We start from the raw sequence: 21,490 nt of genomic DNA, 5'->3' as shown, positions 1-21,490 counted from the left end.
CTACAAAAATCTCTTGATATTTTACATGAATATTGTTCAACATGGAAACTACAAGTTAATACTGATAAATCAAAAATTATGATATTTAATTCTAATGGCAAGACATTGTTAAACCATTTTACTTATGATAATGCATATCTTGAAACGGTAGCAAATTATTGTTACTTGGGTATTGTTTTAAAGTATAATGGCAATTTTTGCCTTGCTGTGAATACTCTAATGGAAAAAGCCAGGAAGGCATACTATAAAATAAAGAAAACTATAGGTCTCAACAACCCATGTAGACTTCTTGAAAAATTGTTTGATTGTTTAGTTACTCCCATTCTTACATATATATTGTAGTGAAATTTGGGGGGTGGATTCACATTTTAAAGACTCTGATCCATTTGAAAAACTTCATGTTAAATTTATCAAAGACATATTAGGGGTTCACTGTAAGGCATCTAATGATGGATGTCGAGCTGAACTTAATAGAATTCCCTTAAAAAATAAAATATTATATTCAATATTCAACTACCTGAACCATATAGTTTCTTCGGAAAATTCTTTGGCATATGATATATTCACTAAATCTGTAGATTCAAACCCTTGGGTCAAAAAGGTCAAGAGTCTTTTGAATGAACTTGGAATGTCTTATATCATCAATAACTTTAATAATGTTAAAGGTAATTTAAATTCTATTAAACAAAGAATTAATGACCAATGTTTGCAAGTTCAAAATGCAAATATATTTGAATCCAAAAAGTTAGACTTTTTCAAAAGTGTCTACATAATGGCCAGAAGACCACCCTATGTTGATATATTAAAAAACAGAAGTGACGGAGCTGCAATATGTAAGATCCGTATAAGCGCTCATACACTGATGATTGAAAGAGGGAGACATCTAAATATTCCCAGAAATGAGAGATACTGCTCTGTATGTAATTCTGGTCAAATTGAAAATGAAAAACATTTTCTTTTACATTGTGAAAAATACTCTACTAAGAGGGACATATTTTACCATAAAGTTTCAAATATAATTGTTGATCCTACAAAATTTCAAAAACATGAAAATAATATAATCTTTTTATTAAATAATAATTCATACACAATCCTAAAATTAACTTCCTCTTTCATCTCAGACAGTTTGAACCTGCGTAAAGCAGAACAAACTCTATAAAATTGCTAATAATCATTGTTCATAATATTACATATTAATATTGTCGTTATTTTCGATACTTATTTTGTTTGACCAACTATGTAATTGATATATCTCTTTTTAATCATTTACTGTTGATGATATTGATATCGTTCGATGATATTGTTCGAAATATGCCTATTGACATTCTATGCATTATTACTATTTGTATATCAGTTGTATGGGCCATTGCCAATTATTGTAATTGTGTTTGTGCCAATAAAATATTTGTATTTTGTATTTATGTTTTTTAAAATCACAGTCTAGCCTTTATATAACGATTTTAAACCTATCAGCACCCCACAACACTAAATATCTGCGAGCATAATTGTTTCAGCATGAAACCAATTTATTCCAAGCGGGAGTGCTCCGATATAAATAGAAATACCAGTACAGAACAAAACGTTGGTTTCTTTCCCCCTAACTTATAGGCACTGGCTACGGTTACATGGAAATGTAACAATAATAAAAATATTATTGTTACATTGAAGACTAATTGCCGGAATGCAAAGTTGGGTAAGGAACTGATTAATTACGAATGTAACAATAATTATTGAGGCTACAGTTACATTGCGTTATTGTTACATGAAAAACAGAAATGTGCGCTAGATTTATTAAACTTAAATCTTCTATAGTTTTGTTGCTTAATTCTTTCATATGTACTAAATAATACTTGTTATAATGATAAATAATAAATATCGTATGTTATTATTGTATATATTGTATATTAAATAAATGTCTTTAACTTTTATTATCATTTGTACATATTACTAGCCCCATCGTACATTGCAGTTTTTATGTAACAATAACGCCATGTAACCGTAGCCTCAATAATTAATGTTACATTCGTAATTAATCGGTTCCTTACCCAGCAATGCATTCCGTCAATTAGTCTCCAATGTAACAATAATATTTTTATTATTGTTACATTTCCATGTAACCGTAGCCAGTGCCTAACTTATATTCCCTTTAAATAAATGTTCGTTGTTAAAATAAAGTACAAAGAACTTCTGAAGGATTTGCCTTCAACTGCAATTATAATGTATGGTTACGGTCATACCTGCTGCAGGTTTGTGCACCTGTCATTGTTGATTCACGGACCTGTCGTTCAGCAGTTATCGTTTGTTGATGTGGTTCATTGGTATTTTCCCGTTTGGAAATATAAAGATAATTAGATCGTTGGTTTTCCTGTTCGAATTGTGTACAATACTAAGTTGTGGTCCCTTATAGCTTGCTGGTTGGTCTTGATCAAAGATCTGTGTAAAAGGCCGTTCTTTGACCTATGTTTGTTATTATCAGGTTGGGACCAACCCTCCCTCAAACAAGGGCCCTAAAGGGGTCATTTTACCATGTTTACTGTTGTAGAAAAGAAAAAATACTAAGGATTTGTACAGTGCGTCTATACAAAACCTTTGACAACTTAGAATTTTTTACTCAAAAAGAGGAGAAATACATTATATTTTAAACAACTTTTCTAAAGGAGGGATGGGTCCACTTATTTTGAATAATATTAAACTGTTAAAGTAAATGTGCTAACATGGTTAAAGTCCAGGAATATTACAAAATTCTTGGACATGTTTTGACCATTAAAATACCAAATATTATAGTTCTTTGGGAAAATATAAGCCCTTTTCAGTTTTGTACTTGAAGTGTTTTTACACAAAATTTATATTATAACTTATTTTGAACCCTCATAAAAGGGATATTCATAACATTAAGGGGTTGTTCTGAACCTGATTATGACTTGGATGGAGAATTGTCTCATTGTCAGTCACACACATACATAGACCAGATTTAATTATTCAATTATTTCTTGTTGAACAGGGAAAAAATACTTCATAAATTAAAGAAATGTCAAGGTACAAGTGATAAATCAAGTTTTAATATAGTCAAAACCTACTATTTTATGTTTACAAAAAAAAATATAATCGCTCGCCTTTACTTTTTAAGCTTCGCCTCAAAAATTTGCAAATTTAATATTTTTTTATTAAAATTTTCAAATCGCTCGCTCGCCCCAATTTTTGTAGTCCAAAAATCCGTAGAACAAGAAATTAAATTGGTGTGGCCTAGACAAATCAATCTTCAGCAACTGATTATTTGATTTATGGGATAAATTGTTGCATACAGAAATGATGCCCCCGGGGGTTTATAGTTTGCCACGGTGATGTGCAGCAATATAGACTGTACTGCAAACGGTAATAATCGGACGAATCTTGCATTTTCGTAGAAATAATTTCAGAATAAACTAATAAGTTGTAATTTTGACGAATAGAGATGATGACATCGGGTTATGTAATGATATTGAAAGTGTGATTGCAACTGTTGTTTTTGACTCGAGCTTAAGGATTTCCAACATATTCAAGATATTTGTTGATATAAATTCATTATAATTTAAATGTAACAAACTTTTAAACTGATACTGTTAAGAATTGGTAGAATGTAAGTAAATGAACTGAAAAAACAGAGAAAAAAATGAAGTTTGTTTTAATTCGAGATATAGGCCATGGTATTGAAAATTTGGTCAGAAAAGGTTCGAGTTTCTAGACCTTAGCTTTCCAAGTGTGAGCCGTTAGTTGAACTTACTTCAAATAAAACTTTTACTAACAATAATCACTGCACTTTCCTCGATCTTGATATCTATAAGAATAAGAATAAGAATATGAATAAGAATATTTTATTTCCAATTAAAGGGCCCTATAAAGAGCTTTCATTACATTACATACAAGTACATATGATTAGACATAAATTAGAGACATATAATATAAGAAAACAACATTGTTTAGTACTATTTAAAAAAAAAATGCTATAAAAGGCCAGGACAGAACCAGACAATACATTTTAGATCTTTAAAATATACCATTTAAAATCATATACCACTCAAAATATGTATATTTGTGGCTAATTTGTATTCATTATTTTTGAACTTCTCCTTATCTCTAGATTTTTAGATAAATACTTTCCTAAACATTTATACACATTTAAATTTTCTTGTGTAAATAGCCATAAAAACTTTGAAAAATTGTCTAACGATTGAAAATTATTACAATTTAGAGATATTTCAGTAAAAAAATCATTTCTGTTATCAATATATAGTGGACATTCAGTTACAAAGTGTATCTCATCTTCAACTTTATTTAAAGTACAGTATAAACATTTTCTGAGTGTCCTATTCACATAAAGTTTGGCGTATCTATCAGTCTCAATCCTTAATGGATGAGCGCTTATTCTAATTTTACAGATTGATTGTCTTAATCTAAAATCTTTAAGATCCAAGTATTTTTCAAAACAAAATAGAGTTTTAAAGGAAAAATAGGTAGTAAGTTTACCTTGATCTGATTGTAAAACTTTATTTCTATTTTCCTTCCAGAAATGGAGATAGTTTTTATATAGCTTATCTTTGATAAATTTTGTGAAAGAGTAGATACTGGTTTTTAAATTACATGTTTGTATGCCTAGCTTTTTTAAAATACAGTCTATACTTGAAAACCATGTATTCACTTTATTATTGTGAAGTTCTTTACTACATACATATGCATCATATAATAAAATGTTCTTAGTATTATTAAGTCGATGATAATATTTCAACATTGCTAATATAATATAAAAATACATTGGGTATCTCCCTAGTTCAGAAGTCACGGCAAGATTACTGGATTTCTTATTTACACCTAGAACATATTTCATAAATTTGATATGTGATTTTTCAGATGTATCATTCGAAAACACCTTTTCTAATATATATTGATCATTTTTCTTACATGCAGCTGAGTTTAAAGAAAACATACCCCAGACTTCACATCCATAGGTTAAAATTGGTTTTACAGTGTGGTCATATAAATGAAGTAAAGTTGAAACACTAGGGTTTGACGATGACATACATTGTTGTAATTTAAAACATGCTTTCATAGACTTTTTGTACAGTTCATCTTTACATTGAAAAAATTTTCCACTGGGTATAAAAGTGATTCCCAAATATTTATAATTATATGTACAACCAATAGCTTTTTCACCTAGGTAAAAAGGGAGATTAAAATGTCTCCCTGTTTTATTAAAAATCATAACTTTTGTCTTGTTCTCATTTATATTTAAACACCATTTAGAACAGTAATTGTTAAGCATGGTTAACCTTTCTTGCAATCCCTCTGGTGAATCTGAGAGAATAACAATGTCATCAGCATACATTAAACAATCAACCCTTTGGTTATTAACATTAACAGGGTTAGCACAAGAAGAGAAGACATCAGGGAGATCATTAATAAAAAGTTTGAATAAATTGGGGCTTAAAACATCCCCTTGTCTCACTCCAATAAATGATCTAAATAAAGGAGTTGATTGATTGTCAATTTTGACACATAGCTTACTTTTATTATACATATCTTTAACGATAGCATAAAACTGACCTGCTATGTTGTGTTGAAGTAGTTTAAGTTGAATACCTGTATGAATAACAGAGTCGAATGCTTTTCTGAGATCAACAAAACATGCAAAAAGTTTACCATTTTTGCTATTAATACACTTGTCAATTAAAGTCTTAAGAACAAATATATGATCGGATGTTCTTGATTTTTTTGTAAATCCAATTTGGCATTTACTTATGATTAACGGAAAGCTTATTACTAAAATTTATGATAAAAGAGATGATTTCTCATTTCCTATCGTTAATTATCCAATTTTAGATGTTGACGTTCCCTTGCGCGGTGTTTATATATCTCAACTTGTACGATTCGCTCGTGTATGTAACAATGTTTTAGACTTTAACGAGAGAAATTTATGTTTTACTGAAAAAGTATTACATCAGGTATTTTGATATCACAAACTATTCAAAACATTTACTAAATTTTATCATAGTCATCGGTGTAAGGACATCATTCGTAAATATAGCTCAACATGCAGACTTCTTATACGTTCAGGTATTTCACATCCAATATTTTATGGAAATATTCTTTATAAAGAACAAAAATGCAGTCATTATTCACCTCAAAAGCTAACAAAACCTTTAAATAGACTTATTAAGAAGGGATATAGATACGATACTGTAGTCAGGTCATTAATGATTGCATATTTTGGCGTTAATATTGATTCACTTATAGGGTATTTCTTTCATCGGAACTAAAACATTTATTTAAAAAAACAGTTGTTGGAATGACACGGGTTATGTTCTTCTCATATATGTTATGATGTTATGATACTAAACCCCTCACGGGGAGGATTGTGCCTGATATTCATATGATAAAGACATAATTTTTCAATCAGTTTAAAGTCTGGAGCTTGCATGTCAGTTGACTGCTTGTAGTCTGATGTTATTTATGTATTATTGTCATTTTGTTTATTTTCTTTGGTTACATCTTCTGACATCAGACGCGGACTTCTCTTGAATTGAATTTTTATGTACGTATTGTTATGCGTTTACTTTTCTGCACTGGCTAGAGCTATAAGGGGAGGGTTGAGATATAATAAACATGTTTAACTTGCCGCATTTTTGCGCCTGTTCCAAGTCAGGAACCTCTGGCCTTTGTTAATCTTGTATTATTTTAACTTTTAGTTACTTGTGTACAATTTGGAGTTTAGTATGGCATTCATTATCACTGAACTAGTATAGATATTTGTTAAGGGGCCAGCTGAAGGACGCCTCCGGGTGCTGGAATTTCTCGCTGCCTTGAAGACCTGTTGGTGACCTTCTGCAGTTGTTTGCTCTATGGTCGGATTGGTGTCTCTTTGACACATTCCTTATTTCCATTCTCAATTTTATTCCATTTCTAAAGAGCAACATTCCAGCAGCACCTCAGCCCTGCAAACGGGGTATATATCTCCCAATTGATACGATATTCCCGTGCTTGTATTTCCTATCCTGTTTTTTTGATAGAGGGTTGCTGCTCACAAGGAAGCTATCAAACCAAGAGTTCCCGGCAAATGGTGAAGTTAAAATCATCCCTTTGCACATTTTACGGACGCCATCACGAGTTGGTTGCAATTGACCGTTTTGGAATAACATTTCACAAATGATATCGGGTATGTTCCTTACGTCGTAACTACAATCCTCTTCCCTTTCATGACTGTAACCTACCAAATTATACTATTTACCGGATTTGTTATAACATAAGCAACAAGACGGGTACCACATGTGCAGGAGGATCTGCTTACCCTACCGAAGCAGTTAGGATCAACCCGAGTTTAAGTGGGGTTCATGTTGCTAATTCTGTAGTTTCTACGTTGTGTCATGTGTTCTGTTGTTTGTCTGTTTGTCTTTTGTCATTTTAAGCCAGGCGTTGTCAGTCTATTTTCGATTTATGAGTGTAACTGTCCCTTTGGTATCTTTCGCCCCTCTTTCATATATTAAACATGTACCTTGGCACCTATTTCCTTTCAAAAGCATCGAAAAAATATCAAGGCCATGATTTCATAAGACTTTCAAATATTGCATTTGGAACTATATGTAATAACATTATGAAAAAAAATTATCAAAAATTGTAACGGCAGCTAGTGTATATATATAGGGATAAAATCAGAGGTTTAAACTCAGCCTAAAATAAATAGGAGCGAAAAATCTGTATTTTCCCTTCTAAAACATTATTCAATTGTATAGATAAATATAAATTAAAATCTAATCTCATCTACAAAATGGTTAAATCATATACCTAATGTTGAGGTATTTCAAAACTAGTGCATGGCGCAAACGTATAGTAATGGCGCAGAGATAAGTTGTGGCGTAAACAGAATTTGTTTTTGCGCAAACAGGTTTCTTCCAATTGAAGACACAACGATGGTAACTTATTCCTTCGGTAATATATCCTTAGTATTTCGAAAGATTCATGACTAAGGAACGATGAGCTATGCGTATATCGATAAGCAGATCAGTACTCATATATGTACGTCAACTACCATAAATGTTTCTCCTATACATATTTGTTAAGGTATATAATGGAAAAGTTTAGTTTTATAAGATCACTTTACTTATTCAATACCAACAAGATTCTGAGATCACATATAAGCAAGATGTATAGCAATAAAATCATAAGTAACAGTGCGACTCACTATTGAGCTGGCAGTTAAAGACTAGACCCATGCATATAAATACATTATAAGTGAATCAATATTAAAGCCGAAATATGCAATCTTTAATGACCTGACAACAGTATCGTGACTATATCCCTTCTGATTAAGTTTTGATGGTTTGGTAAGCCTTTAAGGTGAATGTCGACATAGTTGTGTTTTGTAAGGAATATTACCATAAAAGATTGAATGTGAAAAAACGCATAAGATGTCTGCATGTTGATTTACATTCAATTCTTAAATGAAAAAAACAACCAAATTGATTAGTCTTCTTGAAAACAGCAATAAATCAGGTTGATATAATACTACTGGATTTTGCCAAGGCTTTCGACAAAGTGCCACACCAAAGCTTTTAGTACAAGCTAGGATTTTACGGGATTAGAGGAAACACCCAAAAATGGATTTCATCATTTTTTTGTCATCTCGAACACAAAGAGTGATAGAAGAAGGCTCTATCTCAGAGAAGTTAGATGTTTTTTCTGGAGTTCCTGATATACAATAACGACCTTCCTGATACAGTTTATCTTCTGCAATTCTCCTTTTTGACGATGACAGCTTGTTATATAAGCACATCAGGAATCAAGTAGATGCAAATAACCTTCAACAAGACCTGACTGCCCTAGAGCAATGGGAACATGTAAGTCAGATGAGCTTTCACCCTGCTAAATACACAGTCATCAGAATAGGTATCAACCGAAAAAAAAACATCTTTGAGACACAGTACCACCTAAATGGTCACCAACTCGAAGTTGTGGACAGCAGCAAATATCTTGGTTTTACTATTAGCGAAGACCTAACTTGGAAAAAGCACGCCGTGAGAGATAACAGCAACCAAAACATAAAAAAACTCTAGGATTCTTGCGCCGCATCTTAAGGGACTGTAACAAAACAGCCAGAGAAACAACACACATTTACCTTGATATGGTCCACTCAGGTACACAGAAGTTTTAAAAATAACCAATTATTGTCAGGTTTCTATTGTCCATGTCATATAGGAACGATATCATCAAAAGTTCCGTGTAGGATAAAAAAAACTTAATTGACATAGTTTTTTCACTGAACTAAATTTGGGAAAAATTGATTGACCCATAGGGATATATGTAAAAATCGATTTTATACATACAAAACTTGCCGAATCTTACCCCCCCCCCCCCCAAAAAAAAACAACCCCTATTTGATTTAAGTTTTTTATCCTACATCGATCTTTTGATGTCATCCCTTTAATAATTCAGCTCACTTCAATTATTGCCCGTTGGGAAGTTCTCAAAACTGTTTGGCACACTTAGTTTATTTTGGCACCTTCTGGGGTAATGAAAAAAAGTGCACGGCAAAATCCTGGTAAGTTTTTATTTTTCTCAATCTTATTAAAATAAGTTCTCATTACTTGCTCCTCGGTTTTTTATATGTCGCCGTGTGACATATAAAAAATCGAGGAGCAAGTGATGAGAACTTATTTTAATAAGATTGTATTTTTCTAAAACATACTGAAACTGTGACATGTTTGAAATTAATTTATCTAGGGCATGCTATGCCTGAAATCTTTTATAGATGCGCAGGTTTGTTTGTACTACTCAGAGTAAAATTTGAGGTGAAAATACAGCCATTTTAGCCATATGGTCTACATGAACCTTAACGTTCCTTGGTTGTGAAAAGACCACTCGATTTCGTCTGTTCATTTTCAAAGCACATAAAAACGCACCCAAGTCACGTGACAATGAAAAGTGATCATGTGAACTTTCACAAATAGCAGAAGATTCTGTCGGCAAAACTCCATAATTTTACTTCCTCTTCCTTATACCTGCATTTAAAGGGAACAATTAATTGTGTATTTTCATCTGACGTCACCTGATTATTTTAATGGTTGACGAGAATCAGGAAGATTTTTTTAAAGTGAAACAAATATTGAACATAGCAAAAACTTTGAGCTGAAAATCTGAATTCATAAAAAACACACAACAATGCCTGTCTGTGGAAGTTGGACATTCAGACAGTTGGTACTTGCCGTTGTCATGGTGGTCACTGGTTCTATTAACACACTGTCAACAAAGTAAGTGACATTTAACCCATCTTTCCTCCTTAGATTCTCAAGACAATGCAAGAGGATCTCGGGGTCTTAAAATTGTAACTGGAGAGCATGAATATCATTTCAAAACTGCTTGTCTCCACCACTGCATGACCAGGATTCAAACCTGGAACCTCTGTGTTACAAGGCAGAAATATGAATCAACGGACTGAGCTAAAGAAGTACTTCCGTAGCTCGACCACTTACGACTGACTAAGTATATATCAGGGTACCACGTTTTGCTTTTGGGTCGATCTGGCCCCACGTCGATCCGGCCCAAGTCGATCCGTCCCACGTCGATCCGTCCCCACGTTGATCCGGCCCATATGTAAAGTCGATCCGGCCCCAATAAAAAATATATTTATAGGGATCAGAAATAAAGATATATAAATGATGTTATTAATAAATGTTTATGATTTTTATTATAATGTAATAGTTGTAGACTACGGTAAAAAAGAAAAATCTTCAGATGAGTATAAAACAACTAGATTGATTATGTTTTTATTACAAGTTTTCAAGATTATCGGGTATAATTATAATTAAAACAATTCAAACATCAACATTAATCAGCAGTAATTAGCAATTTCTTTCAATTGACTCTGATTCTAACAAGTCTTTCATCTTGTGTAATAACAAATAGTTACATACACAACGGTACAAGCCGATCCCCAAGCTGATACATACACACTTTGTTTTTCTTTTAAGTTCTTAAAATTTCTCAAATTGAGAAATTTTGTTTGATTTGCCGAATCCTATCTATAAAAGAGAAGACAGAATGCTTTTATTTTTAATATCACAATGGCGTTTCCTTGTGTGGTTTGTCTCCAACATGTTAGACCTCGACAGCATGCACTTCAGTGTGAGGGATGTTAAAAGTGGCAACACCGTCTATGCAATACTGGTAAGTTTCTAATTTGCCTTTTTTCTTTAATATCATCAAACTGTAATTTTGTATATAAGTTTTTATATATGAGATAGTATACTATATAGTTTTGTTTCAAATTTCGGAATGTTAATTCGCGCGTCGATTTAGAATAGTTCTTTAACTGGTACTTCAATACTTCACTTACCTTTTGTCACCCCTCATCGGACACTTTTTAAAAATTCCATTTATAATGTTGATATGTCTCCAAAATCAATACACTTTATTCATATTTTATTATGGGGCCGGATCGACTTGGGGCCGGATCGACTTGGGCCGGATCGACTTGGGGCCGGATTGACTTGGGGCCGGATCGGTTTGGGGCCGGAACGACCGGATACCCCACGTTTTCCATGTTTTCTAAGGGAAACAATCGCTCAACAAAATCTTCCCTGATTTCTCAAATAATAAAATTTCAACTCCAGAATTCTTATGATTTTTTCCTCCCCCATAATCGCAGTTTCCCTGTAAGATATTATACAAATGTACATTATATTGACTAAATTAACATTATGTTAAGAAATGCAAATTGACTGTCTAGTTTCTAGCTGCATTAAACATGTTAAAGACCCATTTGTGGCCTGCGGCTGTTGTCTGTTATATAGTTGGGATGGTGTCTCTTTGACAAATACATTGACCCCACTTCCATTTTCAATTTTTTTGTACATAATAATCCACTATAATATGCTCGAACATCATGAACAGCAAAAATGTAAAATATTTCAAATAAGAGACCTGAACAGCCTATTTTAAGCAAAATAATTTACCCCAAAAATATTATGGTCAAAATAAACTCATCGTAGATATCTGACAGGATTGAAATTGTGTATTTACACTAAATGCTTGTTTTGTCTACAAAAGAATGAATCATCAGTGCATAAAGCTTGAATAAAGTTTGAAGTTGAAAAGCATTGAAGAACAACAATTACAAAAGTTTTGCAAAATTCAATGTATTCCTAACTCTTGTCTTTCATGTCTATATATTGAAGCTAGCTAGCTCATATTTACTTGGCACAAACAAAAACAAATGTTTCTAATCAGCATTTCTATTCTAACTGTTTTAATGCTAATAATAAGAATACAAATATATCCAGAACATATAATATTGAAAAAAACTATACAAAAATGATAACTCTACTGAAGACTAACTGACCATGGAAATCTACATCCTAACATTTGTACACTCACACAAGAAATATGATCAGAATTCTGTCTGTTGCTGCAATCTAGATGTTTTATTGTTTATTTTTATCACATTGCTCTATCAAAAGTCATTGACCTATTCAGCATGTTCAGACCCCTGCACATCTTTTGCATCTTTGCGATGAATTACAATATACATGAGATACTTAATTATGAAACATTTTTTGTAAAATCCAAAATTTTTCTAACTAATGACAAAAAGTGAAATCACAAAAATTTATTGCAATTTTAATCAATCTGTTATTGTAAGAAATCAATATAACAGTTAACAATTCTTTGTTCACAGATGGGCAGACAGAGAAAAAGCACTTGGAACAGCAGAAAAACCACATGGTTTCGACCATCCTTTCTTTCAGGTAGGTTTTAAGTAATATAGAAGAATCTATATTACTGACATGACTGCTTAGAAAGCTTGTGCTGTGTATTGGTTTCAGTCTCTTCACTAGCTGTCATAATTTTCATCAGGGAAATGTATCCGCTACATGTATGCATATACTAAAGAACATCTAAGGATCAATTCACTGCTCATGTATAATCTGCAGAGACCATTATATTACATGCAGGTAACTGATATGAAATAATCACTGTGTCAGTTATGTTCAATTTAAGTTATAGAAATATATGTTACGGGAGTGGAAGTTTCCACTAGCTTCGTTTTCCTGTTGTCTACCCAAGTTCTGGGATATTGGACAAACTACGTAAATATATAAAACAAGCTTTTTTATTTTAAAGACATATATATATATGGTTTAACATACGATTACATGAATAAATATACTACAATACGGTGGTGGCTAGCAATGTCTACTCGTCCTTATTAAGATCCCTATTTGAAAGCCAAATTGTATGAGCGTCTGCTCATTTCAAATCCTTAGTGTAGACTGCCCTGAACCCGGTGAGTGACGTCATACTTATAGATCCTAGGGACAATGAGCCTTGCCCGGCACATGCCAGAACAGGAAGTCCTGTCAAAGATAATTTCATGGCCAGTCTTGGAAGAAAGAGTTACGGAACTATAAGTAATACTAAAGTTAACCTATTTCCCCAAATGAATACTATAAACAAGCAACAAAGTGACCACCATTACATATATATATATATGAATAATTTATTATCTAACTATGACAAATTGCAAAGTGATTCTTTTTGAAAAATGCAATCAACAATGTTTGCACCCCTTTTCCATTTTCTATGATATATATATATATATATATATATATATAGAAATAAGATGTTGTATGATTGCAAGTGAGACGTTACAACCATCCAAAGACCAAATTATGTGTATATGATCACTGTACATACTGTATGGCCTTTAACAATGAGTCCATATTTTATGGTAATATATAAAAGGCCCTAACATGGCAACATGTTTTAACAATTCTAAGAAGAAAACAACCTCTATGAGTTGTGCTTGATCAATATAGTATACAAGCAACTAATTTGACAGACAGCAACCACCAAATCACAGACTACAAACCTTAGGACAGATAAATAAAGAATTTGGCAGGGTAATTGAAGCATGTCAACAAATGAGCACTCAAACTTACTCACAAATACCAAACCAGGGGCCTAACTTGTGATGCCCCTCATTAGGGGTGTCCAAGTAATCACATACTCATAATTGTTTTGCTGATATAATCATAAAATCATTAATTTTTTTTAAGTCAAAATACTGTTAATTCCGAAATTAATGCGAGGTTTTTATTATTGCGAAAAATGGAACAGAGTTGTAAACGCAATAATTAAACTCGAATTTTGAAATATTTTATATGAATTAAACAGATTTTTTCTCAAAATCTTAAAAAAAATGGCATTTAAGTCTGAAATGGTAAAATCGCAATAACAAATGCACGCAATAATTTCTGAATTTACAGTAATCAAATAATCAAAAATACATTCTGAATTGATCAAATAATCATGAAATATTTGGTCTGGTAATCAAATAATCACTATAAAAACCACCTAGTAATCACATAATCAATAACCCCATGAGGATGCTCACTTGTGGTTGTCTTTTCATGATCCTGATGGCTATCCTGTATTGTAATTTTAGGCAGTAGGTATGTTCCTTGGAGAGATGATGTGTATGGTTGTATTCCTGGTCATGTATTGTTCAGGGAGAGGTGTGACCAATCGACAGAGAGATGCAAATTATTGTGGACTGGGTTACAACCCACTGATATTCTTACCTGCCTCGCTCTGTGATATGACTGGTACCTCATTGATGTACATAGGATTGAATTTGACTTATGCCTCAAGTTTTCAGATGTTGAGAGGTAAGGTAATCTATATTGTTTAGCTCACCTGAATCAAAGGACCATTTGAACTTATGATTGCCATCACTTGCAAGCGCCAGTTGTCATCACTCTTATGACCCTTTAATAGAAAGATAGTCACCTTTCTTACACTGCTAAGCCAACTTTTAACAAACTTTAGGTGATCCTTTGAAAAATTTAATATATCAACTAATTTATTAAACTTTGCCTTTTTAATCAATTCATTCAGTCTTCTTTTCCATTTGAAATAATTGAAAGCTTTGGATGTAGATTCTTATACAAACCCTCTGAGTGATTGCAGGTGCTCCGTCCATCTTTGTTCTGGTGAAATATTGTCATACCCTCTCCTTGTACAAACAAGTGCTAATTGATATTACACATTACCACATAATTTGTACAAGGAAATTTAATAACCGTCTAAGGCCTCTTGATGGTGGTGTCTCTATCTGGCTTCCTGGAACTTCGAACAAATGCTTATGAATTAAATATGTGCAGTGTTTCTATTGGGCTTAATGCAGCCTGGTGTTGATTTCTGAAGAAGCAATCTGATACCATAAACAATAGGAAACAAAAAGAAAAAAGAAAAAGGTCACAATTAACAGAAGACCAAAACTATATAATCCATAGTCCAGTTTAATAAACACCAAATTGACATTAAGACTTAAAGGGCTTTAAAAAAGTCATTGAAATGAATTAAATAAATGAGAGACAAGTGTATTTAGATAAAACAGAGAACGGAAATGGGGAAGGTGTCAAAAGAGACAACAAACCGACCATAGAACAGACAACAACAGGTCTTTAATGTACATATAATATGTATAAACAAGACAAATAACAGAACAAATAGAAAAAGACTATTGGACAAAAATATAAATGGCCCATATATACAGTGATATACCTTTGGACCAAACCTTCAACTGACCAGAGACTAATTAAAAGCAACTGCGTCGTAATTAAGTTCAAAAAGGCCACAGAACAGTACACTACAAATCAGACCAAATAAATACTGTATCGTACTAGTGGACAAAATATGTAATAAGTCCTCTGAGTGAGACTGTAAAAACTAGAGAAACTGTATACTCATAGATCCTATTCACAACTTAAAGGTAGCTTTTATCAGTATGTTTTCCAAGCACAAGCTAGTGCTAATTGAGTATATAACACCAGCACATAACATGTACAAGGAAAATAACCGATTTTTCGTTTTAAATCAGAGTAAACCTGTTTTTTAAGCCTGTAACACTAAGGAAAACATTGCACATACGGATGGTGTTACACTCAAACAGCTCTCTGCCATGACCTAGATTTAATGAAAATTGTTAAATATCATCTTTACCATCACCCCTCATCAGTCAAACCTTTAGAAATCTTTAACTGTCGCAAACATCAAACATTTCTCCCAGCACAGACTAGTGCTAATTCAAATATCACACCAGCACACAATCAGTACTGAGAGAATTTATTTGATTCATTCTCATAATAGAAAAAAAAATACTTGAAAAATTGTACCCTTAAAGCTTGCCCCCTCACATGGCCATTGATGGATACAGAAATTATCAAAAAAACATCACTTTAATGATTCTTCAGTGATTCCCTTTTGCCTTTATAATCAACAACAAAAGGGGGGCCTAACCCAAACTGAAGGGTTACATGGATCAGCACATGTTGGCAATCATACTACATTTACATCTCCTTATTTTTATATCTGAAAACCAAAAAAAAAGGTTTTTCTTTTACTGTATTATTTTTGAAAAAAAACAATAATATTGAAGAAAATGACTTACCATATAACCATGTTAACATTTCTGTTTGTGTCAGGTTTCTGTAGTTATGTTTTGTACTACCCTCTTTCCTAGCACTGACTAGTGCTAATTCAATAAGAAAACAAGCACTTAGTAAGTTTCAGGAAAATGGTATACCAATATCAGTCTACTTGCCAAATTTGATAAATTTGAAAGAAAAATAGTTGAAGCTTCATAATAATTCTCCAAGCATAGACTAGTGCTAATTGTTAGTGCCACACTATCACATAGTTTGTGCTAGGCAAATTAATATATTTAAATATCATTTAAAACATTCTGAGCAATCATTGAATTATTATACTCACGTCTGTAGCTGGGAAAAAATTGGACTTTTCTTTCTGAAGTTTATCTGGTAGTAAATTTATACATACCTTATCATGTCCAATAAGTTCAATTTTGTTGACTTTATCCACAATCTATCTAGCACAGACTAGTGGTAATAAGGATGTAACACATAATGTACCAGAAAGACTAAAGGGTAAGGCACATATTCCATTAGATTATCAGACTTCTTCTTGAAATTAACACCTTTTTTCCTAGCACAGACTAATGCTAACAAATTGAATAAACAAACACACAATCAGTACCAGGGAAAAAAGCAAAATGTGATAAATCATAATCTATAAAAAAAAAACCATGCAAAATACCAGTGAGCAACCAGGTGCCAGAGAAAGTTAGTTAAATAGACATTATCTAAAATAGATGCCCTAAAAGTGTTTTCTAAATAATCATAAAGTAGAAACCTCAGAAAGTTTTCCTAGCACAGACTAGTGCTAATTGATATTATTACATCAGCACATAGTAAGTACCTAGAAGACAGACTGACCATAGAAATAAGTTCTACATAAAGGTATCAGGGTAGACAACTCTCACATTTCTGTTCTTTTCTTATCTGTCTGTTACCATAAAAAATCCAAATAGTTCCATGATCCTTTCCTGCTAGCACAGGCTGGTGCTGATTATATATTAACACACAAGTACTTAAGCTAGTACATAGCATGTTCTAAGAGCAGAAACATTATATCTACAAAATGCAAGATTATTAGTACATTAGCCCAGGAAAACTAAAAGATCATTATTGTAAACATATATACCTTTGTTTTCATGCTGCATGGAATCAAAAAGTAGAAACCTAAGACAGTTTTCCTAGCACAGACTAGTGCTTAATTGATATTTTACACCAGCACATAGTAAGTACCTAGAAGACAGACTGACCATAGATATCAGGGTGGACAACTCTCACATTCAGTTATTTCCTGTTCTGTATCATTTGAACTCCAAATGTTTACTTTTCCCTCTCCTGCTACAGCTAGCACAGACTAGTGCTAATAAGATAACATACAAGCACATAGCATGTTCTAGGAAGAGAAACATACTATCTTAGATACTCAACATCTGATCTTGAAAAGTTAAAAGAGGAAACATTGTTGGTAAAAGTGCATGTTTTCATGGAACCTATCTAATTGAAGAAACATGAGAAAGTTTTCCTAGCACAGACTAGTGCTAATTGAAATTGTAACACCAGCACATAGTAAGTGTTTGGAAGACTGACTGATATTGGAAATTAGAACATATATAAAGAATATTGAATAGAATTTTCTTCATTTCCCCTTAATTTACAATTAATGGGTCATGGTTGCAATTAAAATTCTGGATGTTTTCTAACCCCTCTCCTGCTAGCACAGACTAGTGCTAACTATATTATCACACAAGCACATAGCATGTACTAATTGAGAAACACATTGTCGTTGATACTCAACATCTGATGATGAAAAATAAAAAAGAGTGAATATTAATTGGTGGTCAAAGTGCATGTTTTCATGAAACCTAATACCGGTTGTAGAAACATCAGAAAGTTTTCCTAGCACAGACTAGTGCTAATTGATATTGTTACACCAGCACATAGTAAGTACCTAGAAAACTGACTGATTTATAAAATATAATGTGAAAATAATATTGAATATAACATTCTTCATTTTCCCACATTTACAATTAATGGGTAATGGTTGCAATTGACTGGATGATGTTTTCTAACCCCTCTCCTGCTAGCACAGACTAGTGCTAATTGGATGATCACACAAGCACACAGCATGAACTAAGAGGAGAGATGATATATTTCGGATTGGCATCACCATAAAAACATCATTTTGCAACTGTCCATTCAAGAAAAATTATTTAAAGGTTTGTTCCTGAATAAAACATATTAGGAAGTGATGTAAAAAAGGGACACAAAAAATGACTGCAGTCTATTACCTTTTTTCCTTGTTCAGACTAGTGCTAATTGAATTCGTAAACAAGCACAAAGTCAGTACAAGGGAAAACTGCATACCTCATCTAAAAAGCAACAAGAAATTAAGAAGTAAAAAATTGTTTTAAAAAGAAGAAAATAGCATAAATTATAAAATGTACATTGATAGATTATCATCTTGTTGGTTGATAAATAGATCACCATCTTTACTAGCACAAGCAAGTGCTAATTGAGAATATACACAAGCACATAACATGTACTAATAAAGATATGTGATGTTGTCTGAACAAACATAAATAAAAGTGTGACGTAATTATGTGTGTAGCATCAATCATTTCTCCTGATACACACTAGTGCTAATTTGAACTACACACAAGCACACAGTATGTACCAAGAAAAATAAGTAAATTGCTTTTAAAAAAAAAGGCTGATAGTTTACCTAAAAGTTCTGTTTTAAATTTGAAGATTTACCTAGAGGAATCTATATTTAAGCAGAATATTCCTGTCTTTTCTCCTAGCACAGACTAGTTCTAATTAGTACTCAAGCACATAACAAGTACCAGGAAAAACAGATGATAGATACATTCAATTCAAATGAACATAATGAAACTTAAAAAGGAACAAAACTGAAAGCAACAACCAAAGATCTGTACAACCATGTCACTAGTACTTTACTGTCAGAAGATCTAAAATAAGATATTACCTTCCATCTTGACACTTTTTAGAAGCTGTCTTTCAAATTTGTACCAGTCATCTTTTTCTCTTAGCACAGACTAGTGCTAGTTTAGATTTGTTCACAAGCACACAGCAGGTACTAAGAAAAACAGATGACATTAATAAATTTATTTCAAATGAAACCTAGAAAACCAAAACTCAAAAGCAGAGATATACAAACTTGTAACTTAAATCTTTTTCCTTTTACCCTGTACCTTTTTAGATGCCATCTTTCATATTTGTACTAGTCACCCTTTTCTCCTAGCACAGACTAGTGCTAATTATAACACAAGCAAAAAGAAAGTACCAGGAAAAACGGATGACGAATCAGTTCATTGTGAATGAAAACTAGAATAGAACAGAGCAGGAGGCAACAGCCGAACAAATCAAGATCTGTGCAACTTTAAAGTTTGTTTTTCTTTTTCTTTGTGCCATCTTTAAAATTTGTACCAGTCAACCATTTTCTCTTAGCACAAGCTAGTGCTAATTCAGATTGTTTCACAAGCACATAGCAAGTACCAGGAAAAAACAATGACAAATAAATCCATTTCAAATGAAATCTAGAAAAGCAGCAACTCAAAAACAAAAGAATATACAAACATGTTACTCTTTTTCCTTTTCCTCTGTACGTTTTTAGGTGCTATCTTTCAAACTTGTACTAGTCACCCTTTTCTCCTAGCACAGACTAGTGCTAATTATTTCACAAGCACATAGCAAGTACCAGGAAAAACTAATGACAAATTAATTATTTTAAATGAAACCTAGAAAAGAATTAAATGCAATAACCCAACACTTAGATCTATAACCATGCCATTTGTTTGGAACTTTTCGAATACCATCTATACACTTGTACCATTCATCCTTTTCTCCTAGCACAGACTAGTGCTAATTTAGATTGTTTCACAAGCACATAGCATGTACCAGGAAAAATGAATGACAAATAATTTCATTTTACATAAAACACCTTAAAGAACAAAACAGAGGGCAACAGCATGACATCAAACTATGTCATAAGTTGGTAATTGTCAAGGATCATAATTTCATTTAATATATGTTTTCCTTCCATCTGGACCTTTTTATATGACATCTTTAAAACTAGTACCAGTCATATGTTTCTCCTAGCACTGATTAGTGCTAATAAGTATACAAGCACATAAAAAGTACCAGGAAGAATGAATGAGTCATTAACTCAGGTTCAAAGACCAACTTCTGATTACTGACTCTGTTTTTTGTTGTTGACCAGTTATCAAAATGTGTCTAAATATATTATCCCTTAATTATATCTATATATAGACTTCAGGAACTTGCAATGAACATTTCAGTCGTTCCTCCTAGCACAGACTAGTGCTAGTTCGTCATAATCAGACAAGCACATAGAAAGTTCTAGGAACAACAACTGAAATGCAAACTCCTTCCCACTCAATAGCTCAACAGATTTAAACATTTCACATACACTAACTCTTAAGAAGATTTGAAACTGAAGGAATTAGGAAACCAGTATGAGAAATGAGAACATACAGAAATTGTAAAAAAATATATACTGACTTCCTTTTTGCCTGCACATATAGAGAGCTGGATGATGGAGAAAAAAAATGTAATATTGTCTTTGTCTTTTTTCATAGCACATACTAGTGCTAATTTGAAATGTAACAAGCACAAAGCAAGTACCATGAAAAACAACTGACAAAAGATTTGTTTTAAAATCCATTTTTACATTGAAGATTAGGGATGTTATTCAATTACATGTATATGCTGTGTGTTCATCCAGACATTCAATCAGTAAAAGCCAAGCTTTTCTCCTAGCACAGACTCGACTAACTAGTGCTAATTTATAATTACACACAAGCACATAGCAAGTACCCAGAAAGACAAATTTAATTGACAAAATATTTAAAAAACAACATAATGAACTGTGTAAAGCCAATCTTTTCTCTTAGCACAGACTAGTGCTAATTTGTTGACACACAAGCATATAGCAAGTACCAAGAAAAACTACTGACATTAAAATTTTAGATTAAAAAATATAAGAAAAT

At 32.5% G+C, this 21,490-nt stretch overlaps 1 protein-coding gene across 2 annotated transcripts in view; it reads left to right on the top strand.

Moving 5' to 3' along the window:
* Window positions 1–9,941: 9,941 nt before the first annotated feature.
* The window catches only part of LOC134692755 (solute carrier family 35 member F6-like), a 37,175-nt gene continuing 25,626 nt past the window's right edge, over window positions 9,942–21,490 (top strand). Inside the window, exons 1-3 of one of the 2 annotated variants that reach the window (XM_063553269.1) lie at window positions 9,942–10,274; window positions 12,701–12,770; window positions 14,471–14,693. In XM_063553269.1, coding sequence (XP_063409339.1) covers window positions 10,186–10,274; window positions 12,701–12,770; window positions 14,471–14,693 — 382 coding nt within the window. In that variant the 5' untranslated portion in view covers window positions 9,942–10,185. The remainder of the gene's footprint in view (window positions 10,275–12,700; window positions 12,771–14,470; window positions 14,694–21,490) is intronic. The other variant, XM_063553268.1, reaches the window with a different exon arrangement.

The sequence above is a fragment of the Mytilus trossulus genome, chromosome 12 (assembly GCF_036588685.1).
Source record: "Mytilus trossulus isolate FHL-02 chromosome 12, PNRI_Mtr1.1.1.hap1, whole genome shotgun sequence".
Lineage (NCBI taxonomy): Eukaryota > Metazoa > Mollusca > Bivalvia > Mytilida > Mytilidae > Mytilus > Mytilus trossulus.
This window is presented reverse-complemented; position numbering and strand designations above follow the sequence as displayed.